The sequence below is a fragment of the Cucurbitaria berberidis genome, assembly GCF_010015615.1.
Source record: "Cucurbitaria berberidis CBS 394.84 unplaced genomic scaffold K460scaffold_2, whole genome shotgun sequence".
Taxonomy (NCBI): domain Eukaryota; kingdom Fungi; phylum Ascomycota; class Dothideomycetes; order Pleosporales; family Cucurbitariaceae; genus Cucurbitaria; species Cucurbitaria berberidis.
In genome coordinates this window covers 2,878,406-2,902,209 of record NW_024468936.1, presented here as the reverse complement: position 1 = coordinate 2,902,209, position 23,804 = coordinate 2,878,406, and the positions used below count along the sequence as shown (strand labels likewise).

At 50.2% G+C, this 23,804-nt stretch overlaps 9 protein-coding genes across 9 annotated transcripts; 4 read left to right on the top strand and 5 right to left on the bottom strand.

The window, feature by feature from the left end:
• Positions 1-602: 602 nt before the first annotated feature.
• On the bottom strand, positions 603-4,019 carry K460DRAFT_307791 (glycoside hydrolase family 31 protein). The gene is made up of 3 exons (XM_040930081.1): positions 3,888-4,019; positions 3,011-3,794; positions 603-2,961 (listed from the first exon to the last, which is right to left on the bottom strand). The coding sequence occupies exons 1-3, from the start codon at positions 3,973-3,975 to the stop codon at positions 837-839; spliced, it is 2,997 nt and encodes a 998-aa protein (XP_040790564.1). The 5' UTR covers positions 3,976-4,019; the 3' UTR covers positions 603-836.
• Positions 4,020-4,215: 196 nt separating this feature from the next.
• K460DRAFT_276969 (NDK-domain-containing protein) lies at positions 4,216-4,989 on the top strand (the record flags this gene model as incomplete). Its single annotated transcript, XM_040928153.1, has 4 exons — positions 4,216-4,358; positions 4,428-4,458; positions 4,520-4,667; positions 4,727-4,989. 4 exons carry the CDS (start codon positions 4,216-4,218, stop codon positions 4,987-4,989), a joined length of 585 nt encoding a protein of 194 aa, XP_040790563.1.
• A 283-nt stretch (positions 4,990-5,272) lies between these two features.
• K460DRAFT_333581 (uncharacterized protein) lies at positions 5,273-10,312 on the bottom strand (the record flags this gene model as incomplete). The annotated part of the gene is made up of 6 exons (XM_040930885.1): positions 5,273-6,316; positions 6,347-6,916; positions 6,971-7,982; positions 8,052-8,421; positions 8,503-9,088; positions 9,137-10,312. 6 exons carry the CDS (start codon positions 10,310-10,312, stop codon positions 5,441-5,443), a joined length of 4,590 nt encoding a protein of 1,529 aa, XP_040790562.1. The 3' UTR covers positions 5,273-5,440.
• A 613-nt stretch (positions 10,313-10,925) lies between these two features.
• K460DRAFT_414631 (uncharacterized protein) lies at positions 10,926-12,087 on the top strand (the record flags this gene model as incomplete). Its single annotated transcript, XM_040937688.1, has 3 exons — positions 10,926-11,311; positions 11,364-11,973; positions 12,022-12,087. 3 exons carry the CDS (start codon positions 10,926-10,928, stop codon positions 12,085-12,087), a joined length of 1,062 nt encoding a protein of 353 aa, XP_040790561.1.
• Positions 12,088-13,255: 1,168 nt separating this feature from the next.
• K460DRAFT_374944 (uncharacterized protein) lies at positions 13,256-14,849 on the bottom strand (the record flags this gene model as incomplete). Its single annotated transcript, XM_040934716.1, has 3 exons — positions 13,256-14,158; positions 14,211-14,743; positions 14,795-14,849. The coding sequence occupies 3 exons, from the start codon at positions 14,847-14,849 to the stop codon at positions 13,256-13,258; spliced, it is 1,491 nt and encodes a 496-aa protein (XP_040790560.1).
• Positions 14,850-15,150: 301 nt separating this feature from the next.
• Positions 15,151-17,241, bottom strand: K460DRAFT_364005 (MFS general substrate transporter). The gene is made up of 5 exons (XM_040932930.1): positions 16,977-17,241; positions 16,705-16,929; positions 16,435-16,652; positions 15,579-16,371; positions 15,151-15,532 (listed from the first exon to the last, which is right to left on the bottom strand). The coding sequence occupies exons 1-5, from the start codon at positions 17,168-17,170 to the stop codon at positions 15,358-15,360; spliced, it is 1,605 nt and encodes a 534-aa protein (XP_040790559.1). The 5' UTR covers positions 17,171-17,241; the 3' UTR covers positions 15,151-15,357.
• A 530-nt stretch (positions 17,242-17,771) lies between these two features.
• On the top strand, positions 17,772-20,031 carry K460DRAFT_364004 (general amidase-like protein GmdB). Its single transcript, XM_040932929.1, has one exon. The coding sequence runs from the start codon at positions 17,946-17,948 to the stop codon at positions 19,626-19,628; it is 1,683 nt and encodes a 560-aa protein (XP_040790558.1). The 5' UTR covers positions 17,772-17,945; the 3' UTR covers positions 19,629-20,031.
• K460DRAFT_426928 (PEBP-like protein) lies at positions 19,553-20,603 on the bottom strand (the record flags this gene model as incomplete). The annotated part of the gene is made up of 2 exons (XM_040938262.1): positions 19,553-20,400; positions 20,450-20,603. The coding sequence occupies 2 exons, from the start codon at positions 20,601-20,603 to the stop codon at positions 19,790-19,792; spliced, it is 765 nt and encodes a 254-aa protein (XP_040790557.1). The 3' UTR covers positions 19,553-19,789.
• Positions 20,604-21,569: 966 nt separating this feature from the next.
• K460DRAFT_364003 (uncharacterized protein) lies at positions 21,570-23,795 on the top strand. Its single transcript, XM_040932928.1, has one exon. The coding sequence runs from the start codon at positions 21,623-21,625 to the stop codon at positions 23,543-23,545; it is 1,923 nt and encodes a 640-aa protein (XP_040790556.1). The 5' UTR covers positions 21,570-21,622; the 3' UTR covers positions 23,546-23,795.
• The last annotated feature ends 9 nt before the right edge of the window (positions 23,796-23,804 follow it).

The window sequence follows — 23,804 nt, the reverse complement described above, 5'->3', positions numbered from 1 at the left end:
TGCCTATTATGTAAATGTCAGAGCCAACTATTCAATGGGCATTTTATCCATAGTCTGTCTTTTTATGAGCAAGGCATGGGAAATATGTTGTCACAGGAAGAAAAGTGAAAGTCTAGGAGTGATCATGAGGGATGTAGTGAGCTAGCCGCATTTGCCACCATGGGGCCCATGGTGACGACTTTAACCAACTGGACAGTGCCATTGAAGTCGGGGAGCTTGGGGAGCTTGAAGTCGAGGTCTAAGGGGACGTTGTAGACCGTGGACTCAATGGGTGTGGCCTTGACGGTCGTGATCAGGAAGCCGGCGAGGCCGATGGCGAGCTGGAGGATGCGCATTGTTGGTGTTGTGAGTGAGTGCTTTGGCTGTTTGGATGAGTGAGTTGAATTGAGAAAAGAACGAAATGGAGGAGGTAGCAAGAGCACTGCAGTACGCATTCGGCAGATTGTCCTAGAGACGCCTAGGATGACGAATATGAGCGTGGAAGATTGGGTACTACTTTTTGAAAGGTTCGCCCGTGGAGGGCACGGCCCCTGGACCTTTAGCTGGGACGTTGAGTCGGGAGAGGGGAAAGCGGTGTGGGGGTGGTAGAAGGAGAGGACACGCCGCGCAGGGCCAGTATCGGAGCCATGATGCGCGCACTGCAGGGGTTGTCTGAGGAGGGGAGCGATAAGTGAGGGAAGCGACAAGTGACTACCCTTGACGCTTCTAAATCATATCTATACTCTACATTATATCGCTGGATGTCGGGCGTTATCAATCTTCGTACTCCATAACCGGAGCTGGTTGCTGAGATCATCTAAATGTAGCCTACTCTTTCAAGGTTGAATAGCTACCAATCAATGCTCATGCCCATGATGCTCATGTCCTGCCACCTTGTCGCCGAAATCGATCCTCCAGCCCCTGCCAATCCAAACTCCAGGATCTCTAACAACCGCCCATGCAGCCTTCTTGCCCTCAGCGGCATGATACTCGAGCGGGAGCGACTTCTTCCTCCTGGTTTCCTTCTGACCCTCCTCCAAGACCACGACCTCCTCCTTATTCTTCCAGGCCTTAGGTGCGCCTACGATGATGATTTTCTCCACTCTTACCTTCTCCATAGTCTTGAGGTATTTTTCGCACTTCACAGTCCTATGTCCGATGTCGAGGTTCGCGGAACTGAGGACCTGCCTTGCGCCATCGAAAGAGAACTGGCGGTGTATGAAGGCGCCTTGTTGGTAATCAAATGTTTCCCCATCATCTAGATACAGGGTACCCTCAGCATCGCCAGCCTTGTCGAGGACAACGACGAGCGTGAAGGGGTCAAATTTCATCAGTCCCGAGGAACGACGAGGGCGGTCGCGGCGCGGGATGATGTGGCCGCCTTGCATGAGAAGAGGGATCTTTTCGAGTGGCGCGGGGACAGTGTGGTGACCTGCGCCACGATAGCTAGTGTAATCAAAGTAATCGTAGTACGGCTGATCGTCAGCGATGTAGACAGACACGCTGTCAGCGCCCTCCTTGGTGACTGGCTTAGCGAGAAGGCCCGTGGAGCCGATGTATAGCTGATCATCGATAGCGAAACCGTTGTCATCTTCTGGGTGTATGTAGAAGTTTGGTCGGATGATGGGCGCACCGGTCGTAGACGCTTCATGGAAAGCCGTGTACCAAGCGGGTAGAAGCTGGTATCGTAGACGTAGAGCTTGGGTAATGATCTCAGTGTATGGCGATCCAGGAATGTAGGGCTCGCGGCGGCGAGTGTCAATGTGTGCGTGGCCGCGGAAGAAGGGGTAGTAGATACCCGCCTGGTACCAACGCGTTAGGAGCTCTTTGCTCGGGTTGCCGAAGAAACCTCCAACATCTGCACCCGAGAAGGGGAAGCCAGATATGCCCTGGTTGAGAACCATAGGAAGGGAGGCTTCAAGGTGAGCCCATTCAGCTTGGTTATCTCCCGTCCACATGGCAGCGCTACGTTGGCTACCAGAGTAGAAGGCGCGGGTGAGTACGAACGGACGTCGGAGCTCGCCCTTCTTGCGCTCAGTGAGGGCCTGGTACGTCGCATTGTGGAAGGTCATGCCGTTGATATTGTGGACATCACGATGTTCCCAGTTGCCGTGGTGCAGGTTGTCCTTCGGCATTGTGGTCTCGGGTCCATTGAAGACCGAAGGCTCGTTCATGTCATTCCAGATAAAGGTGTTCGGAGCACTACCTTTGAACTTGTCGTACTTGAACAAGCCTTTCCACCAGTCGATAGCTGCTGGGTTAAAGCAGTCAACCCACATAGAGGACCCCGGCCAGCACCAGCCCTCATACTGGTTACCGTCCTTGTTCTTGACAGCAAGATCCTTCTTCTTGAGCTCATCAATGACAGGGTAGTTGTCAGTGTTCTTGATGTGCGGGTCGATGATGGGAACCAACTTCCTGTCGCGCTTGGCGAGCTGTTTTTGCATCGTCTCTGGGTTAACGAAAGTCAATGGGTCCCAAGTGAAGTACTTCTTCTCCTGCGTGTACTCGATGTCAAGCCAGATGACATCGTACGGAATGTTGAACTTGTCGAACCTACGATCGACGTCCTTAACATCGTCATCGGTAACATAGTTCCATCGACACTGATGGTAGGCAATAGCGAAGGACTGTGGCATAGCAGTGAATCCGGTTAGCTCTCCATACTGGCGAGTGAGATCCTGAGGGGTCGGACCGAGGAAGACGAAGATGTCTAGCAGACCACTCTCAGACATCCAATGAGTTTGGGTATCAGTGTGTCCCTTTACGCCAAGAGCGAGCGGGTTTGCCGTGTTCTTCTTCTTGGTAATGTCAATCCATGTCTCAGCAGCATTGAGCCAGAATACGCCAACTGTCGAGCCCTTGCGATGAGCCTGCATGAAAGGAATGGCGCCATAAAGCGTCATTGGGCTGTCCATTTCGTATTCAAAGACGTCGGCGTTGTACAACCGGTAGGGCTCATCGTAAGCATTGTCACCACCCCTGATGTCCGTTAGCTAATCGAGCCTAGATTCCTGAACGACGACCTTACTTTGTGGTCTTCAACGACAGCCTCGTAGCATGCTCTGGAATACCGAATACATGCTCGTAGCCTGGGAATGAAATATCGAGCGCGACAGCCTCAGGACCCCTGGGCTTGCTGTCGGTATTACCACCAAAGCTCTCCTCCCACCAGGTACTCTCATCTTCACCAGTTGCATCCTCTTTCTTCTCGTCTTCTACCTTTTCTTCTTCACCCTCTTTCTTCTCTTCTTCTACCTTTTCAACCTTGGCCCGCCAGTGTTCTACGTTCAAGAAACCCCGCTCATTGAACTTGACTTGTGTCTCCCCATCTCTTTGAAACTCGATTCCAAAAGGCGCATGTCGAATTACAGCTTGGTGTTTGCCGCCTTTGCCATACACAACCTTTGTGTACCCTTGCTCGGCTTCTGCGTTTAGTGCCGCGCCTTCGAACACTTTCAAGCCTCCAACAAGCGCCCACTTGCCAGCCTCATTGTATCGCTCTTTCCTCGCCTTGCTGTCATGCCTTAGATCGATCTCGCCCTTTGCTCGTTTCTCCTCATCAAGAGTGACTCTTGCAACGCCAGAGTCGAGGAAGGTAACCGTGAGCGGTAATCTCGCCTTCTCCTCGCCTTCCTTCAATATCTTGAGCACAACGCCATTCAATTGACCCTTCTCAAATGTAATCGAAGTTGGGTCGAGGGCGTAGGGCGCAGTCCAGGAGCTGGATGCGGAGACGTCATCGGCGAACTGGCGGTTTCGCTTGCAGAAGCCGGATTGGTCGCATTTCTTGAAGTTTTCGTGCTTGACCGTTACTACAACATCTCTTTAGCTCCTTATATCCTACAAGAACAAGGCATAGGGTATATATATGGGCGTTTGAAGCTCCCAAGAGCTGAACTACTTACCAGCTGGCACGAACAGGCAACATAGCACCGCGCATAGCAGGAATACAGCCGTCCACCGGGGAGCGGACTTCTGCCGTAACGAACTCATGGCTGGCGGCTTAAGAAAATTAATATTTCGCAAGCCAGCCTCTCTATATCAAGCATTCTCAGCACCACATCGGTGTTGAAACGTAGCTCGACCTTACATAAGCTGCCTTACATAAACGTGCACTAAGCTCGAGGACTGCACAAAACTTGCACAACTCTGTGCAAGCCCCGACAACTGCCAGTCCCCACCGCCCCTAGCCCCGCCAACGAAGCCCGCAGCTCCCCCACCTACAATTTTCTCATGGCTAGCGACGCCTCTTCTTCTCAGTTCCCCTCAGGCATTCCCGATCCACCTATCTTCAAGAAACTCGGCCTCAAAGACAGATCCCATTTACGACATAACATCGAAGTTCAATCAGCCGCCAATATGACTACCGAGCAGACGTACGTTCCATGCCTAGAGAGAGGGAGGGGTCAATGGGCGGTGAACACTGTTTACTGACAGACGCACAGCTTCATTGCTATCAAGCCTGATGGCGTTCAGGTATGTCGAATAAGCCTAGAATCATACGCATCTACAAGAGCACATTACTAACAATCCACAGCGTGGCCTCATCGGTCCCATCATCTCGCGCTTCGAGAACCGTGGCTTCAAGCTCGCTGCTATCAAGCTCGTCACCCCCTCCAAGGAGCACCTCGAGAAGCACTACGCCGACCTGAGCGACAAGGCTTTCTTCCCTGGTCTCATTGCCTGTAAGCCCACCTCCTCCATTGCTACATTTGACGTGAATGGCGGACTGACACCTTCATAGACATGGGTTCCGGCCCCGTCTGCGCTATGGTCTGGGAAGGCCGTGATGCCGTCAAGACCGGCCGCTCCATCCTCGGCGCCACCAACCCCCTCGCCTCTGCTCCCGGCACCATTCGTGGCGACTACGCCCTCGATGTCGGCCGCAACGTGTGCCACGGCTCCGACAGCGTCGAGAACGGAAAGAAGGAGATTGCCCTGTGGTTCAAGGAGGGCGAGGTCCAGAGCTGGAAGAGCGCTCAGCACGACTGGGTTTACGAGAAGTAGATGGAGTGTCTCTCATATTGAGGATACTCTAGATGCTGGCACAACCATATCTTGGGCTGACGATGGACATGGCAATTGCGAGCTTGCACTGAAAGGCTAGTAGTTGCAGTTTTGCAACGAAAGCGTAGTAAGTGGGAAATCGCTGTGAAAAGTCAATCTCAGCTGTTATATGGGCGTGAGCTATGAGAAACGAAACGATCATGCATGCTAGATGGATAAGCTATAAATCAAACACGAGACACACTGAGTGATGTTAGATCATTCTTGACAATATTAGAAATATGATGTGATGTGATTGATCATGTCGGACGTGATGTCCTCTTCTACTTGGGCACCCGTCGCCCTGAGACAGTAGTTGGATCCCGGCCTGATGTAACCCCAGACCTGGACTTATAATGCCATACCCTTCGCTCTGAATAAACGCCACTAATGCTATTACCTGTTACAACAATCACGCCTCGGCATCTCTATCTACAACCTCTTTCGCCTTGCCTTTACTCCTCGTCTTAACCTGGCTAATGGTTTCCTCCATTTCCACTTCGTTCTCCTTTTCAGTCACTTTATCCTTACTCCTTGTCTTGACCTGGCTAATGGTCTCCTCCATTTCCACCTCATCGTTCTCTTTTTCCGGCAACTTATCCTTGCTCCTCGTCTTCACGTGGCTTGCTTCCTTCTCTTCAAGCTCTCTTTTGATTTTTTCCACCCACCACGTTCTCAAACGCTCCACTTCCCGCCATTCGCCTTCACCTCGTTCAACCGTCGGACCGTTCATCTCCTCCCTCGCTCGAATCTCCCCGTACGCACCCCTCTTCGCACCCCAGACAGGCTTTCCATACCGCCACACGCACCAACTACTTTCATCCGCACTGATCAGCATCGGCTGCCGATTCAGACTCTTGACAGCGAAAGAGCGGAGCAGAATGATATCGCCGACATCAGCGTGCGGCAAAGCAGTTTGGTATGCGCGGAAGAGCTGTACTGTCGTTATCGTGGGCCAGGTACTTAGATCTGTGATGTGTAAAGTGGTATTCCAGTGCTTGGGACCCTTCTTCGCCTTCTCGCTCGGCGTGGAGGATGATGTGACGAGGGCGAGGACGTCAGGACTGGCGGCGGAGTGAAATTGTGATGACCGATTGAGGAAGAATACCAAGTCCTTCAATGGCGTATAGTATGCGAGCGGTGTGGAGAGGCCTATTGAAGGTTGCTCCGCTTCGACCACGTCGGAAGAGGAAGAGGCAGCTTCAGAGTGTGGACTAGCTGAGGCGGATGCGACATCGGTAGAGGTGACATTGCGGCGGGGCGTTGATTTTTTAATCATTGGGGCTTGCTTTAAATCCTTGTCGGCAGGTTCTTCGACATCAATATCGGCCTGGAACGAGCGAAGTTCTCTGGAGGTGGCTTGAGTAGGCTGAGGTGTCATGAGTAGGCCATCTCCTTGTTGTACAGCGGTGAAACCGGGTTGCGGCTCTGTCGTTGTCTGCTGTGTAGCGTCCGGCGTGATTGGCATATTGTCAGCCTTGAGGGATTGTTGATTGATAAAAGGGATTGTAGCAGTAGAACCCGAGGGTAGTGCATAGAGTTCACTTGGTGCGGGTGGAGGTGAGCTTCTAATCTGGTGGTCGTCTTCACCTTCACTTTCACCGGTTATATCTAGCTTGGGTGTTGCCTCATCTGGTGACTCTTCCATAGATTCTCGAGCCTCGGGAGAAAGCTCATATACGTGCCTTCTTGTCCTGCGCACCATACGAGGGCTAGGAGATGTACTTTCTGCTGCACCTGCTGAGCGAAGTCGTCTGCTAGGGCTAGTCGCCGGTGGTGGCGCGTTAAACGAGTGTGACGGCTGAGTAGGACTACTGCCCTTCACCTGATCTACCGTTTGGAGCTCGGTCTTCTTCCCTGTCGCCTTCGTTATTGGTCTTGTATTCGCCTGGGCACTCGCTGACAGCGGCTTAAGATCATTGACATGAGCAGCATCTTGCACTGGATTGCTCGAATTAGTATAATGTGCGCCAATGTCACCCCAACTACCAGAGTGTTGAGCGATAGATATAGACTGCTCAGAGCTCAAGCTCTCCTCCTCAGAATCCTTTACGAATGACACATTCGAGTATCTTCCTTGTGAAGCGTTTAGCTCTTGTGACAGCTCAAAGCTCGTCGTAAAAAGGTCACGACCCTCCAGTTGGGATGGGGCAAGATCCGAGACTGAACCTGTGCTATTTTGCGGAGCGTGCTTACGAGAACTCCTGTGTGGTATGGCTGTAGCGACTTCCGACGTGTCTTTGAAGGGCGAAAGCAACTTCGATTGAGAGCGAAGGCTATACGGCGAGCTTTGCGCAGCATCCTGAGATGGAGATGCCGTGGAACGAGTTCGTGTTTTAGAAGGTGAGATAGTCGTACGGGCAACAGATGTTACCGATGCTTTGGATTTTGCCGAGCGAGTTTTGCGCTTAGGGACTGGCGTTTTTTCTTTGCTAGGCGATGTTGAGGCTTTTGTCTTGGATCTAGTGTTCCTAGCAGGAGCTGTGGCCGGTACCGATATGGTGTGTAGTTCTCCAAGCACATGGCTCTCTCCCGGAACAGCAATTATTAGCTCATCAGGGCTTCCAGCGGCATGATGCTGGTGGCTATCTTCCACTTGTTGGATGTTAGGTTGGCTTAAATGGAATGAAGAGTCCTCTTCAATCGACTCCATTTTGATATCTGGGTGATGCTCTTCTGTCACTAGCGATTCCCATTCCGGTATGGGTTGCAGCTCATCTATGCGGAAAGCGTCCTGCATATAGGCGTCCGAATCGCCCAGGGCGAATTGTGACTCATGATCATGGACCGGGAAAGGTTGCTCTTCCTCAAGATGGTGAAAACTTGTCTCTAGTTGCTGTTGTGCCTCTGTGTGAGGATATACCTCCTCTTCCAAAGTTGCAGTCGCACTCGCGACTTCATGCGCAGAATCTAGGTTGAAGAACCCACTATAGCTTTCAGCGTCTGATGGTTGGCTCGGGCCTTTGTTGGGAGGTAGATCCTGTTTCTGGTCTGGCCCGGGAGCGCTGCGTGCGCCGAACAACAGCGGCTCGTTGACTTCATTGCTGCCGGCTCTGTCGAAGACATTAGGCTCAGCTCCCGTGACATGGCTTTCCTCGTCACTGTTATCCTCAGACGGAGACCCTAAGTCAAATACTCCCGATCCCGCTGTAGACGGTTGGGTGCTAATAATCCCGAAGTTGACCTTGTCCTTGATCTCTGACTTAGGTGATGTACGCATCTGGCGCCATCTTTCCTCTTGGTTGTCCAGAACTTCGTTAGTAGTAGCTTGATTAAAGTCCATTACATTTGCCTTCGATCCATCGGCGTCCGCTTCATTGTCAGCCGGTGTGTTACTTTCGATCTCGCTTTCCTCCAGCTCTTCGAACTCCGAACCAGAAGACAGTTCAACAACTTCATGTTCCTCAAATTCTCCCTGAATGTTCTCCGAGGCCGCTTCGGCGGTGTCCTCGACATCGTGAGGGTTCTTCCCACCGTCCGCGGTCTCATGAGACAAAGGCACAGGCATCTGTATGTCCAAAGAAGCAGTAGAGTCTTTTTGAAATTTGGTGTCGGATAATCCTGTGTCTGCCTGTATGTTTTCCTCGATGATCAATGGAAATTCTTCCGGTGCTGGGGAAGATAGCTCCATTGGACGAGAAAAGCCAGCACCATCCATGCCAAATGTAAACCGCACGGGAGTAAAGGCCGATTCATGACTTGGATGATTTCCTGAAGGTCTCGATGAGTTTATCGAGCTGAAGAATGAGGTCTCAAGGATGTAGTCTGCATCGCTTGGAAGCTCCAGATCTTCATTGGCCGTAGCATCGACTTCTGCGAGTTGTTGTACGGTTGCCACTTGGTCAAGGAACGATGCGATGCTGTTATCCCGCTCTCCTGGAAATGGTGACGGCAAGGGGAGTGTAGCAGAGTCCAGAGGCTGGAGAGTTGGGCTATCAGGCTCTCTGCCTATGGGAGTGAGCAGAGCTGAGATGTTGGTGATGGGAAAGTTGGTCTGGAGAGTAGATAAAGTAGGAGGGGGCATGACGGTTGTTGGTGCGCCGTAGATATTGACTGCTTCCTCTGCTGCTGTCGCAAGATGGGTTCCATCGCGATCATTCTTCCCCACGTCAATTAAAGTCTCCGTAGCATGCCGTACTCCAATGACATCCATGGAATTTTCCTCTTTGGTTGCGATCTCCGTGTTCTTTCGAGCGAGTGTATGTTCACTGTCCGACAACTCTATTTCGACTGCTTCACTCTCGATCTGGCGAAGACGATCGTCGTCGTCGGTATTGGCCTCTGTTGTACTGAAACTATCAGCTTCTGACCCTTTTTGCACAACTTCCTCTTCTTCGGTATTGACTTCGGTATCACCTCCAAAAGCATACTGCGCGCCCGAGGGTGGAAGCTCGTTGGGACCAGCGTATAGCTCGTAGTAATCGGCGTCGCGAACGAAGTCATCCTGTTTTGGCCTTGACACCAATTCATTGTGAGCGGTTGCTCGGCTTTGGTGCGTCTCCTTGACATCTTCCAAATGATTTAGTGGTTCAGCCGCAACCGAGCGCATCTCAGGCTTCGGCGGAGAAACGGGCGTGTCGGGCAGCTGGGTTGGACGGCTGGGTGACGCCTCGACACCACCAGAGTATTCCTCCATACTATCTTGCTCCTTCTCCGGCGAAGGTGTTCTCGCACTGTATGTCCAAGCCTTCCAATCTCTGTACGACTTCCTCCGTCGCTTCTTGTCATGACCCTCGTTGTTCTCCTCCACCAGGGGATCGTATGGAGCTTCAAAGACCGGTCCGTCGGAAAGTCGCACACGCTTGAGAAATGCCGGAGAGGACCATTGTTGGGCAGGGCTTGGAGCTGCTACAGGCTCGCGGCGGTTGGGTGAGCGCGGCGCAGGTGTAGGGGCAACATCGACGAGGTTCAGATTTGCGAGTTCGCTGCCATTGCGGAACACCTGGACCACAACAGTCTGTGTGTAGGACAGCTCCCAGTCGATGCCCTTTCCCGGCGTGTTGACAGCTCCTTCCTGCACAAATTGCGCGCCCTGCAAGCTCAGTATAACCTCATCTCCGATCCCTATACTCGTTGTCGCAATGGCTTTGGCGCAGGATCCGGAGAAGCGAGCTCTGACCTGGCCCTTCTTTCGACGCAGCCGGAAGTCAGGGTCAGCAAGGAGTAGGGCGAATTGGCGGGCTGAAGACGAGTAGGGCCATATCAGGGTGACTGTGGCTTTGAACTGCTTCGATTCGAGGGCTGGCAGCTCTGGGTTGAGCTCCGAGATGCCTACACGATCCATGTCGGGTGAAACTTGGGTGCGCATCGATTGCGCAGTTCTTGTTATAAGTCGGGCATGGCTGATGTCTAAGGACCAAGCAGCTATCGAGCGTTGACGTTGAATAATGCACTTGCGAAGCCTGTTAGGGTTCCATTGTGACCTGCACGCGACATTCCCTACGAAGGGCGGTACCTAACCGCATTTGGCAACGCCGGCTGTACTTGCCTTCGCGTCTTGTTCATTCACCACTCCACCATTTTCACGTCAACCGTCTTCATTCAATTTGCAAACCCCTAAGCTTCAATGATACATACGTTCGCCACGATAGAAGCCATGTGCACAGCTCTTTGCAACTAATATACTAGATAAAACTTTAAGCAACAAAGGGAGTAGAGAAGTGAAGGAGATCTATGGGCTTCCACTACCTGGGCACTTTACATGATCTGGCCCCATAGGTATGTCACTTTCGGTGTCAAAGTGAGTTCGGGTACTGCATATGTGACCTTCTTCTTTTGGGCCCGTTGATGAAACCCAGCGGCTATAAGTACGCTTGGCACTTCGTAATGTTCAAAAGGCCAACTTATCCATCAGTTTCGGCCCCTCCTAACCTTTCAACTTTCCCCAGATGCACAACATGGCAACTACTCTTGCTCGACGAAATCCTGTCAAAACACAATCGGGCAGCCCACTCCTGCAAGCACCTTATGACATTAGGTGTGCTATATATAGTTACCTTATCCCGGACCAAGTCCATGTCCATCTTCGCGAGGGCAAAATAAGCGTGTCGGAGTGCGTGCCAAACCCGGCCGTGCACGCCACTGATCCAGGCTTGGAGCGCAAAGAAGGGTTGCCCTTGAAGGACGCGGAATGGACACGTGAGGATACTGATACATGGTCGACTCGTCTGCGATCAACTTGGGGTCCTCACTGGAAATGTGAAGAAACGATGCTCCAGGCGCAACGCGATGATGCGACAATGTATAGCACGATTGAGGCTCTTCTATGGACTTGTAAAAAGATGTAAGGTTTGTTATTGTAAAGAGTGTATACTAAATCCAAATTTCTCTCATAGGAGAGCAGATATTAAGGAGCAGATGATCTATTCGACTAGTATCATTGTCACGAGCATCGAAACGATTGACGCCTTACTACAGGGAGCTGTCAGCACTGCAACAATTCTTTGTCCTCTCGAGGATATCCGAAAACTGGAAATCTCCTTACGCCTTCCACGTACAGTCTTCAACGCCTTTGAAGACCAAGTGACTGGATCCCGCGAGGAACGTTTGGCATGGATGATGCCGTCGGATAGCGATATGACCCAAGCAGCTACATGGCTACGATTGGGCCCCGCTCTTTCTCGGATAAAAGGACTTGAAGAACTCAAAATCTGGCTCGATCACAATGATGACGCTTACTGGAAAACGGTTAATGAACGTACTGCTTTGTCTGCTCTCGCGCCCTTGGCAGAACTTCCAAACCTGGATTTGACTATCAACCTTCCGAGACATTTCGAGGACGACATACCCATCCCACCTTTTGTGATTCTGCGAAGATTGCGGCAACGGCACCACGGTCGGAATTGGAGGCCGGACTTTCCTATCTTAGAAGAAGGCGACTGTTTTTTCGAGGACTATAATAGACAGGAGCTTGAGGACCTCGAGCGGCGGATGTGGAGGAGAGGTGTAAATATTGAACACGAGTTTTTAGACAGTAGACTTTGTTCGATTTAGTGTCCGATTGCCTTCGCAGGTAGTCCCGCCAACACTGATCGGTCACTCATACGGTTTCCTTCGTAGGTGACTGCCTTGTTTTGCCTTCCATTAGCAACGCTGAGGAGGTGTCGCGCAAGTCAATGATTAGAGACGTTACATATGGAAGCCGAGTGCGCTGCTATGAGAGCAAATTACATGGTTTTTTGAAAGCTATAGGTTTACACTCAAGAACACTGAATGACACGTCAAAGAAATTAATTAGACTACTCTGTCACGTAACTTATTGAAGGGTGTTGGAGTCCTGTCTACGTACAGCAGGCGGACTTTGGAGTAAGAGTTGATGTCCTTCATCAGGCCTGCCACAAGGACCGCCTTCACAGCATCTACCGACAGAGATCCAAGGCAACGTCAGTCACCGGCTCCCGCAATATAGAACGCGCCGAATCTTGATGAGGACGTATGAGATAATGTTGAAAGGAAGAGTCTAATCCAGAGTGTGTCAACTCAGACAACTTCATATGACAGCTTGACCTGCGGACCAGCCTCAAGCATTCAGTCCTTCAATCAACATACATACAATCTTCATGAAATCTTCTTAATGCATGATAGATCTCCACCACTGATCGTACGCGGAATGCATTTGATGGGGACGCTCTAATGAGTCGCTGAGCGTTTGAGAGGCAGTGTGGGCGTATAACGCGAACCGCTACCACATGCCAAACAAGGTATGTATTCTACGAAGTGCACCATCCTCGTAGAAAGTTAAGGTTTGCTAACCGGAGAAAGCTCGACAATGTACCCTTTTCTTTAATGACATGGGCCAGTAATGTACGTATACAGACGACGGAGCAATGTTGGGTAGAAGCTATATCGTGTTCAAAGCCTGCTCTTGAACTTCGTGAGCTGCTAGATAAAGATATCTCGGAAACCATTACTATTTCACATTAAACTTTCTAATACTTGATGTATATTGCGGTAGCTGGTGAATGGCGCGTGCTCGAGCATTGCCATGTGTGTATAAGCTAGGACGCGAGGCTAATGTGGGAGCACGTGAATGACATTGGGCACGGAAAATGGATTCGTAAGCACATGATCTGAGGATAGCCGAGCGAGTAGCCAGACTATGTGCAGTCAGAACTAATGTTGCTGCGTTAAATATGGACGCTTCCAGGATCTGTACATCCATAGCTCATGTAGGGCAAGGTTATCTTGATGTAAAAACTCTAGTGATGAATATGCTTTCCAACTTTTATCACATAGACTCAAGCGACATAGACGCATGGTCCACCGTGGGAGGACATAAAAGCCGAGCCCGCGCGGCCCAGACACCCTCTAAATCATTTCGAAAGCGAGTTATCTGCATAAATTTAGTCGACTCCCATCTCCGCTTCAAGTCCTGCCGGATTACTTCGATATGCTCCGGATCGATGAGGAAAAAGCCCAGAGTATAGACAGGCCAGCTCCCCATATAGCAACCTGCCCAGTCATTGTCATCCTGGTACCTTTTGATGATCTGAATTGCCTTTTTTATTTGCCAATTGTCAATAGCTGCGGCAGCTGGTGGTTTTCGTCCGAGTAAATCTTGTTGATGAGTTTCCGATGCATTCATTCTGGAACAAGCCGAGATCTGCTCCAAAAGAAGGGAGATAATGAGCACGTATAGGTAGCTGGCGTCCTCATAATAGCTTTTATGACGATTGGGGAGTTCATCAACTCCCAATCGATCGATCTCTTTGTCGCAAAGCACGATAGCTTCCCAGGCTTCTACCTCACTTCTGAGTTCACTTAGTGCTTGCATATTGTACGCTGGCGACACCTGGTATATGTGCTTTGCTTGAATAGCGAGTCTGAACAACGGCACTGGAACCCCTAGGACAGGGCTATTGATGCTGTTTGACTGACCAGCAAACATCACCGACTGCTCCAGTAACTTCTCCGCTCTCATCCAAAAATTGTGATCAAAGTCGGCCAACGGCGTTTGATCTGACCAGAGCCCGGTGCTGACTAAGAAGATCTGGTATAGTACGCTTTCAACGGCTAGACGGTCAAATGGCCGACTGATATTCAGTGGAGCGTTAAAAAGGCGGAGGGTTAGGATGTGTATTGCCGCGTTGAGGTGGGGAGGGATATCCAGGTATGTAGCTTGGCCCATACACTACGATTGTTCATTCAATAAATGCATCTTGGAAGAGGGAGGCTAAACTTACACCATGAAGGTATAGCAGCATGACTGACATCAAAATTCCGTTGTGGTTAGCTAGGCGTGAGGATTTCGGTCGTGCTAAAGTGCTTGCTAGGCCTCGGAGAGCTTCAGAGTAGTAATGCAGCGCAAGTTGTTGCATGCTGGAGGAGTCATTGATGTTGTGTATATGCGAGGCGGCGTTGGCAAGTACTGAAAAGCGCAGGCTTTTCTCGTTTATCATAAGTTCTTGTATCTCATGGATCCAGCCAAGATGAAAAACTGGATGACAACCAGGTAAAAGCAAGAAGCCGTAGTACTTATCGATGAAATGCCGCGAGATAGCAACCTCCAGACCGTAGGTGGCTTGACCCTGGCTTGCACTTTCCGATCTTAGGGATAGCCTAGTCTCGATAGTGTTACCATATCGTGATTCCGGGTGTGAGGCATAACGGCGATCCACAAGATCAGTTGATTTAGGCCATTGGCATGAGCGTCCCGAAAGCAAGCACCTGTCGCATGCAGGTGTATTCTCGTCGCATTTCTTCCTTCTGCTTCTGCCTCATGTTGTCTAAGCGATGGATCATAGCTAATTCATAGATAGCTACTTACAGGTGAGGCAGCCGGTCTTTGTTCGTAACCTTCTGCGTGGTACAACACCACTCATATTGCCAATCCTGTCACCAGTCTTTGACGTTGTTGAGTTTGGGATCTCCAGAGCCTTGTTTTGTACCCCCGCCGAGTTGGCTCGCTACGTTGTGCATAAATGGAGCAACGGGACTGTAGATAGAAAGAGGTTAGGAAAACACATTTCAAAGGCCCACAGAGTGAGATCGGAATTCAGGGATGTAGGACGAAAGACGATGAAACCAGCCGCAAAGCTTTCAGAAGTCGCAAGAAGTACCAAGGAAAAAGCATGAGTAGGCGTGGGGAAGTGTGCGCGATACGAAGTTAGATAAGGATGGAGGCCGGAAGTCAGCAGCCGTCTTCTAGGCCGCACGCCCGGTTGAACACCTCCACAACCCAACTTAGGGGAAGTTTTTGCCTATACCTACCAACCCCAGATGCTGGCTATTTCAAAAAATTCATTACTGCCCTTCCGATGACCGTATTGGGTTCTAAGAGAATTATATAAAGACAACAAGAGTGTAACAGTGAGCGAAGCCCCATACAGGCTATGTCTTCGCTCGATCCGCATTAACAATATTCCAGTACTTGCTACTACTTTTAACGCGCAACCCTTTTCCAAATTTTATCATGACGAGAAATACCGAGGACGCAGCCATGCCAATGAAAGCCGCAGAGATGAAGCAGTTTTGGTACCCTAAATCAGTCAGCCAAGGGGTAATCCTGAATAACGTTAGTAGTATACTTTGAGCGCACGATAGACACTCACCCATAGCCAATCGCAAAAGACATAGTATTGCGCACAAGAATGACCGCCACAATCGCATCGCCACTGATATCATGGTAGCTATCGATCATATAGTTGATGCTTAGCGTGACACCCACACACGAAGCGAACGCAAGGCAGCCCATGGCAAAAATGAGCCCGAACCAATGCACTTGGTGTGCAGCCCCCACTCCCCAGAGTATCAGCGAAGCTGGGACCATGATCAAACACAGGATGAATGGCCACAAGCGATGCTCAGCCTCCATGATACCGTTGTTGCGGCGGGCGAGTTTGATCGTCAGCCAGTCACTCAAACGGCCTGAAACGAGCGCTCCAACTATGACTCCGATACAGCAGGATACGTAGCTCAGGCCGACCATTGATGGTTTGAAATTGTATCCTGGGCCTCCTAAGATAATAGAAGCCGTAGCGTTGAGGACGTTGAACCAGATCAGATAAGAGCCGTAGCTGAATCCAGCATAAAATATCACTGGCCAGCTGAGGTACTTCAAGCTTCGCTTTGCGCTCTCAAGCATGTGATGCCCCGGCGATGGCTGCCAGATGGAGAGTTTTTGAATAAATGTCTTCGTCGACCACCCAATCTCTACGCTTGCACTAGACTGCGAGGCCGCAGGATGCGCTTTTTCTTGGTCAGCTTCTGTTACCAAGCCTGTTGGTGCTACATCTAGTGCAGGAACTATGCTAGTAGGTTTGCGATTGTAATTCGATTCCTCCAGGAAGAAGAAGAGAATCACAAAGGTGACCGCGTTGAAGATAGCTGGCCAATAGAACACCCCTAAACGTTGGCGTATGAAGTCAGTGCATGTTTCAAGTGCAGTTCGTGCAGGACTTTACGCACATTGCCACCCTTGACCTTCTGCAATGAATCCACAAATAATGGGCGCGAAGTAGTTGCTTCCCGCCAGGGATAAGGCGTATATGCCCATATAGGTACCTCGCTGGTGAGTGAAGTAAACATCAGTCACAGAAATCTCGGGCAGAGCTTCGATCGGTGCGATGAAGAAACCCATCACAATACATCTGGCTATCCACTCGCCATCACTTCTAACGTATGCGCTAGATTTCGTCAACCCCGGTACGACTCGTTCTCAGAGTATCATCTGCTTACCTCCAGATACTGGTACCGATAGCGCCAAGCACCGATAGCAAATATGTCAACCTTTTGCCATATTTTAGCGCAAATGGCTGCCAGAATAGTAGTCCCCAGCCGAGAAAAAGGAACATATAACCGGTCCCCTGGTTCAGCGTTTTAATAGACACGCCTGATGCTTTGGATAACGGAACTAGTACTGAGTATACTGTAGACACTGCAATACCAGTCATACAGGTGTACCTACTCAGGCGTCAGCGCAGTCGGGAAGTTTGGAGACTTATACTTACAAGTTCGAGCACATCGTTGCAGTGAGCTTTCGACGCGGCGTCCAGTTCAGCGGATCATCTGGGTCCATGGAAGGCGCTGGGTCAAGAACGATATCTCCATTGCCGGCATGACGCGCGTGCATACTATGGTCCAAATCGACAAGATGAACAGTACCGGGCACTGCTTTTGTCAAAGCTTCAACTCCCTTCGCCATGGTTGTGATTGATGGCACCGAATGCGCTGGGGACCCTGAGTTTCGAACAACAAGTCTTTCGAAGAGGGGCAAGGGCCGTGGCAGATAATGATTAAAACGACCTGTACTTATACCGGCAAGTCAGGACTGACACCACACCCCTGTCACTTTCTATATCCGTGTCGTGCATGGTTATTCCAGTTGGGATGACTCTGATAACGGAACCTATCATGCCCGTTCTAGCACGGTTCAAGTCGATGTTATACTCGTATAGATCTACCCCTAAAGATCCTCCATCACTACTACACTTTTATCGGGAAAGTTCAGGCGAACGCGTCAAAGTTAGGTGTACAAACGCAAATGAGGGGAAGCGTCATATGATGAAGCGTAAACGCTGGCTATTGGGTTGTCTTGGACGCATTGAGATAAAACCCGCCAAAAGGATCTGTGGCGCGTTAGTGCATGCAGGTTGACGCAGTTGTGCCACGGTCGGTGTCTTTCCGCACATCAACATCAACAAACCCAGTCGACTTCATCGTATCAACGACAATTGCGCCTCGCTGAAGCTTTGCCGAGCAACTCGGATATGGTATCACGCGATGCCTTTATCGCGAAGCGTTACGGCGTACCATGATAACGTTGATACCACGCTTGCCCCACTCAATTCAGGAGATAGAGCCGCCACTGATAAGGGCTCCATGAGTCTTTTCCAGAATTAAAACTCGCGAGATATCAAGAGAATCAAGCCTTAGTCATCTTCGGCATATTTCTTTGCTTTCAGACCAGAGCCGACAATATGACCGCCGCATCTTCAAAGCTAGCCATTCTCCAGCCAAAAGGGTTTCCTCAAGGAACTCCCGAATTTGAGCAGAGACGCGGCGCCATCCTCGAAGCCTTCGCAAAAAAGGTCCCTCCCGAGCTCCGACTGCCGGTAGACCTAATCGCCAGCCCACCGCTCGATGTGTCCAACATTCCAAGTACCTGCGGCATCCTTACGCCAAGAGAGGTAGATATCACCGAGAACTACGATGCCTCTGGTCTCGCAGAAGCAGTTGCTGGGCGCCAATTGACTGCCACCGAAGTAGCCATCTCATTTTCCAAGCGCTCTATTATCGCACACCAGTTGACATGTTGCCTCACGCAATGGTTTATGGACGATGCTATCGAGCAAGCGAAAGAGCTAGATGATTATCTTGAGAAGAACGGGACAACAGTGGGACCGCTTCACGGTGTACCCATTAGTATTAAAGAACATATTCCTCTCGCAGGAACCTATTCGTCTCAGGGCTCGTTTGCAAGTATAGTCCTTAACGAGAAAGATTGCTACATGGTGTCTATATTGAGAAGCATGGGCGCGGTATTCTACTGCAAGACTAACCAGCCTCAAACAATCATGCATCTAGAGTCTACATCACACTATGGTCGCACTTTAAATCCATTTAACATCCACCTTTCGGCAGGCGGCTCTTCAGGCGGCGAAGGTGCACTAGTCGCTATGAAAGGCTCGGTGCTTGGAATCGGAACCGACATTGGTGGTAGTATTCGCTGTCCGAGTGCGTTCTGTGGAATCTATGGATTCAAGCCCACATCTTACGTACTTCCAATGAAAGACTACCTTGCTCATTCCTTCTCAGCGGAGCTCAATGTTCTGTGTTCGACGGGGCCGATGTGTCGAAGCTTGAGGGATATGGATCTTCTCATGAGGTCGGTTTTGGCGGTAAAACCACATCTCCTGGACCAAAAGCTTATACCTATTCCATGGACAGGCTTAAAGACATCAAATACGAAGCCCTTGAAGATAGGAATCATCGAAAATGACGGGTTCATCGACCCTCAACCGCCAGTCAAACGTGCCATTGCATGGGCTCGCGAACGGCTTTCGGACCCCAAGTACTCCGATACTTTCCAAGTCAAGACATTTAAACCCTACAACGCAGAGGAAGCTTGGTCCATGATCTGCCGCATGTATTGGCTCGACGGTGGTCAACTCGCCAAAGACGACATCGTCTCTACTGGTGAACCCATCCTCTCTTTGAGCGATTGGATATGGAAAGAAGCCAAACCGCACGGCATGCTGAACGCCGAAGATGTAAACCAATTGCGTGCTACTCGCGATGAATTCCGGTATAAGTTCGTAGACAGTTGGAACGAGCAAGATGTCGACATTGTGATTGGGCCTGCATTCGTTGGCCCGGCTTGTGCGCATGATACGGCATTGTACTGGACGTATACTTCGCTGTATAATCTGGTCGATTACCCTGGAGTTGTCGCTCCGACGCCGATAAGGACCGAGGCGAAGGAGCAGTATGCGACGGACTACAGGCCGCTGAGTGAGGCGTGTAAGCATGTCAAGGAATTGTGGGAGGCTTCGAACTTTGAGGGAGCGCCGATTGATTTGCAGATCAACGCGAGGAAATATCACGACAATGAGCTTTTTGGGGCTTTGGCTGTGTTGAAGGATGTCCTAGAGTTACCCTGAAGCGTTTATAGCATATACAATTCTCTCTGAAGCCTTATGTGGCATCGTTTTATCACGTACTGGTCATCTAGGGACATATTTTTGAAGACAATATCTTTCATCAAGCCGTTTTCTGTGCCCCTGACTCCGTTTTCTTCCCTTCATAAGCGAGAATGATTTATCTACATAGCAAAAAATGCTAGTCCGCCAACCAATCCTGCGAGACCATGTGAGAAATCTACCTGTCCAGCTCCACCCAAGAAAGGCGCTAACGTATTCCGTGCGTTTCCTCCAGTGCCAGTCGCAGTACCAGTCCCAGAACGAACCGCACTGCGAATCGCAGTGCCAGATGCAGTCGCAGTTGCATTAGCACGACCATCAACTCTGAAGAAGTTGGCTGCAACTGGAGCGCTCACAGCCTTATCTTTCAAAAACGTCGTGATGTCGAAGTTGAATCTCGCTTGCTGGCCTGCAAAGTCCGATGCCTTCACATTTAGGTTTGCCGGCTGTTTGAACAGGAGCTCCACGTAACGATGTGGCATCGTGTCTGTTGCAGGAGGACCGGGCGGGAGGTATGCTGCAGGTCCTTTTTCAGTTGATGCAAGCAGCACTGCACCTCCGTTGAGCTTTTGCTGCGTTGCCTTGAAGCCAGTGTTTAAGGCGTGAAGGAGTACGCGGCGGTTCGTGCTGCCTTGTGCTGGGGGCACGTCCAAGTCAAGCATGACAAACATGAAGGTCTCGTCATTGCTGATCATGCCACTTGGTAATGCGATTTGGGGCTGACTTGCGGTGCCTTTTGACGTTAGAAGTCGATCATCTAGAGAATTCTCACTACCGCTTACCAGCTTTTGTCAATTGTTGACCAGGCGTTGCAACCATCGTTGTGTTGAAGGCGACCTCAAGCTTAGTATTCACTTGGGGTGTGAAGCCTGTGGGGGTTTGCGCCTGCGCAAAGCCGATTATCGCTGCAAATAGTAATGAGGTCAAGAGAGACATGATGGACAATGAAGACAAGAAGATTAGTGATATTGTTTTGCGATGTGATTTGGGTGTATATTATTGTAGATGTGATGGTGGTGGGCTTCAGCGCCTTGATATAAGAAGGAATTGCGTACGCGTCTAAGACGTAGTGGCCTGACAACCGTAGCACAGCTTGTCGCATTTCAACCGGCATATATGCCGAGCTTTGTGCTGACATAGGAAAGCGTATGGCCCTGAAACGGGCAGTGCACGAAGCCTCGACTGCTACGTCTTGGCAACGAGTATCTCCACAATGCGCAAAGCGGAGCTCGAGACACGGGGTTTGATGATCTGCCTAAACTTTCTGGCCGACACATGTGCAGTCAAGACTGTAACTGCAGATGTAGTAAGGCTTAATAAGCTGTTTGACGCTTTGAAATCGCCAGCCATTAGCCGACACTAATAATTCAGAAGCGCGCACCCCATGGCTGTTTGAAGTGCGATATTGATCTAGTGGCATGGTTCTTTTCAATCAAGAACACATACTGCTACGAACTTTCCTACTGTCTGAAGAGGGTCACCCGAGAACGGAAATAGAGATGAATAGACCGCTAGAATGCTTTTGGACATTGGATATAACGGTGTAGTTTTAGTTCACGTCAAATGAAAAAAGGAATACTGGCAAACACCCGAGACGAAGGAAATCACCTACGTTAACTATCGAGTTGGTAAACTGACGCTGTGAGAAGATAGGTATTGAAGTCAATGTATTCGTTGGCGGGCCGCTGCTACATCTACTTGACGTGCTATATTAGGAGGTAGAGGTGCTGGCAAGAAAAATCGTTCTCGAAACGCTCTGGAGTAGGATTGAGGTTTAGAGACGTGCAAGGCGGACGTAAGAAGTGCGCTTCCCTAGCCTACGAAGTACACGTGAGCGTGCATTAGTGAAAAGCCCGTGCTTCGTTGGCGTACCACGCACTTTCATCCCTCTTACCTTCAAACACTGTCGCTATCGATCACTTGTGCGCTTTTGGTTTTTGGCTAGCATTTAACATATGACTGAATCTGAAATTATTGTTAGTGCTGCTCTCGACGATGCAGCTTCACCCGGTACAACAAGAGTGAAAAGCGGGGAAAGGGTCCGCTGGCCACTTGCATATTGCCTACAGCCTCGCGGGAACAACCAGCAACCAAGGTTCGAGTCACAGCGGCCACCACCAAAACAATGGTGGAGCCATACGCTCTACCGTGGGCCTGGTAATAAAGAGGTCCAGATTTTGTATAGCCGGACCAAGGCTCAGTCGGAGATCATTGCACGTCAATTCCTTGATGAATCTATCGTCGGCTTTGATATGGAATGGCCTTGGAATGATTATACCAAGGCCGATCTTCAGAACAAGATTGGACTGATACAAGTCGCTACTGAAGACAAGATCGCACTGTTCCATATCGGCTTGCATGCTGGAAAGACAACCGACGAAATCATTGCACCATCGCTACGGCAGCTCATCGAAAGCCCGACTATCACTAAACTCGGCGTGAGTGTCTTGCACGCAGACTTTAGTCGGCTATCGAAATATTTTCGCCTTAATCCGAAGGGCGCATTTGAATTAAGTCACCTCTATCGGCTCGTAAAGTTTGGCGCACACAGACCAGACCTCGTGTCGACCAAGTTGGTCAGCCTGGCACAACAAGTCGAAGACCAACTTGGCTACCCTTTATGGAAAGGCGACGTGCGAACGAGCAACTGGAGCAAGCCATTGTCCCAAGAACAGATCAAATATGCTGCAGGAGACGCTTACGCTGGCTATATGCTGTATCATTGCATGAATTTCAAGCGGCTTCGAATGCACCCCACTCCGCCACTCCCAATACACGCAGAGAAATACCTGTCTTATAAACTTTCCGGGATCGTTCCCATTCAGTTAGCGTTGTCCCCAGTTGATGCTCCAATGACCACATCAGCCATGTTCTTTAAGGTTGGAATGACTGACAGCATATCAGCTGGAAGCAAACCCAAGCCTCAGCAAACACAAGAAGTGGAGCCTAAAGTGCCCGAGGGAGACCTTTGTAGCACATCGCAAACATTATACGATGCATTGGTTCTACGTCGAGCGACCTTGGCCGAGAAGATCTCAAAGCCGGCGTACCAGATCGCATCAAACTCTATACTAAAGGCGCTCGCGCGCAAGCGTCCACTCGACACCAATAGCCTGCTTCTAATCAAGGGGATTGGAAAGATTCAGCAAGAGAAGTACGGCGATTCCTGGCTTGAGGTTATATCGCTCTTTGTGGCAGTGCACAACCCCAATCTGCAAGCAAAAGCTCCTGATAATCCGTCATCTAACGCCTGTAACGAGTCACCAATACAACCTGCGGTACAAACGCCATCCATACCTCGACGCGCCCAGGCGCGCGGACAACCCTCTCAGCAACTGCACACAGGCTTATCCTTCACAATGGCCGAGACAAAACTCGATACGGAGAGTAACAACTCGAACCACAGCGCAACTCCCTATGGCTCTCAAGATTCATTACCGTCGTTGAACTTTGGCAGCCAATCTCAACAGACAAGCTTCCAGCGGAAGCGCAAGCGTGCCGAAAGCCCAGCACCCGAATTACAACAGTTTGATCCTCGCGGCCCATCCACTGCAACGGTAGGCAGAGTAGGCAGCGCTCCAACGCACGGAACCTCACCCATACAACCCACTACAGAGCCTCTTCCCCTGGAATTAAGAATCTTCCGAAATAAGCTCGTGGCCTTGAGCAAGCGCGTTGCACGGAAGCTGGTAGCAAGACCAGTCAATGCACCGCCCATTGTGACAGACCACACTCTCGACCTGATCATCAAGAACCCACCACGCACACAAGATGATCTCGAGAGGATCCCGGGTATCGATAGTTTTCTCCTTGCGTGTGAGAAGAGTGACATGAATCTACTAAGGAATATATTGAGTTTTGCACCTGCACGGTCTTGACTATGCATGGATGGAAATGTTTACTGTCTAGCCACCCTGGACTTTTCTTTATTTTTATTTGCTGTTATTGTTTATTTCCTGTTGGTTAGCCATTTTTTTTTATTATACCATGAGAATTGTTTGTAGGAAGGCTTGGGGGAGTCGGCGAATCTGTTGCCGCCTTGACCTAGTGCTGTAAACACTGTGATGAAGCAAGGCATATCGGGATCGGGACAAGGGAATGGGAAATGGGATATATATGGGCGGTGATAGTACATAT

What these genes read in the sequence shown, in the direction of transcription:
- K460DRAFT_307791 (XM_040930081.1), bottom strand. Translation starts at nt 3,975, where the DNA reads ATGAGTTCGTTACGGCAGAAGTCCGCTCCCCGGTGGACGGCTGTATTC. An exon ending in TTGCCTGTTCGTGCCAGCTG is followed by an intron (nt 3,795 to 3,887) that starts GTAAGTAGTTCA and finishes GAGATGTTGTAG; the next exon opens with TAACGGTCAAGCACGAAAAC. An exon ending in CTGTCGTTGAAGACCACAAA is followed by an intron (nt 2,962 to 3,010) that starts GTAAGGTCGTCG and finishes AACGGACATCAG; the next exon opens with GGGTGGTGACAATGCTTACG.
- K460DRAFT_364005 (XM_040932930.1), bottom strand. Translation starts at nt 17,170, where the DNA reads ATGGCGAAGGGAGTTGAAGCTTTGACAAAAGCAGTGCCCGGTACTGTT. An exon ending in ATCGGTACCAGTATCTGGAG is followed by an intron (nt 16,653 to 16,704) that starts GTAAGCAGATGA and finishes GACGAAATCTAG; the next exon opens with CGCATACGTTAGAAGTGATG. An exon ending in AGAAGGTCAAGGGTGGCAAT is followed by an intron (nt 16,372 to 16,434) that starts GTGCGTAAAGTC and finishes GCCAACGTTTAG; the next exon opens with GGGTGTTCTATTGGCCAGCT.
- K460DRAFT_364004 (XM_040932929.1), top strand. Translation starts at nt 17,946, where the DNA reads ATGACCGCCGCATCTTCAAAGCTAGCCATTCTCCAGCCAAAAGGGTTT.
- K460DRAFT_364003 (XM_040932928.1), top strand. Translation starts at nt 21,623, where the DNA reads ATGACTGAATCTGAAATTATTGTTAGTGCTGCTCTCGACGATGCAGCT.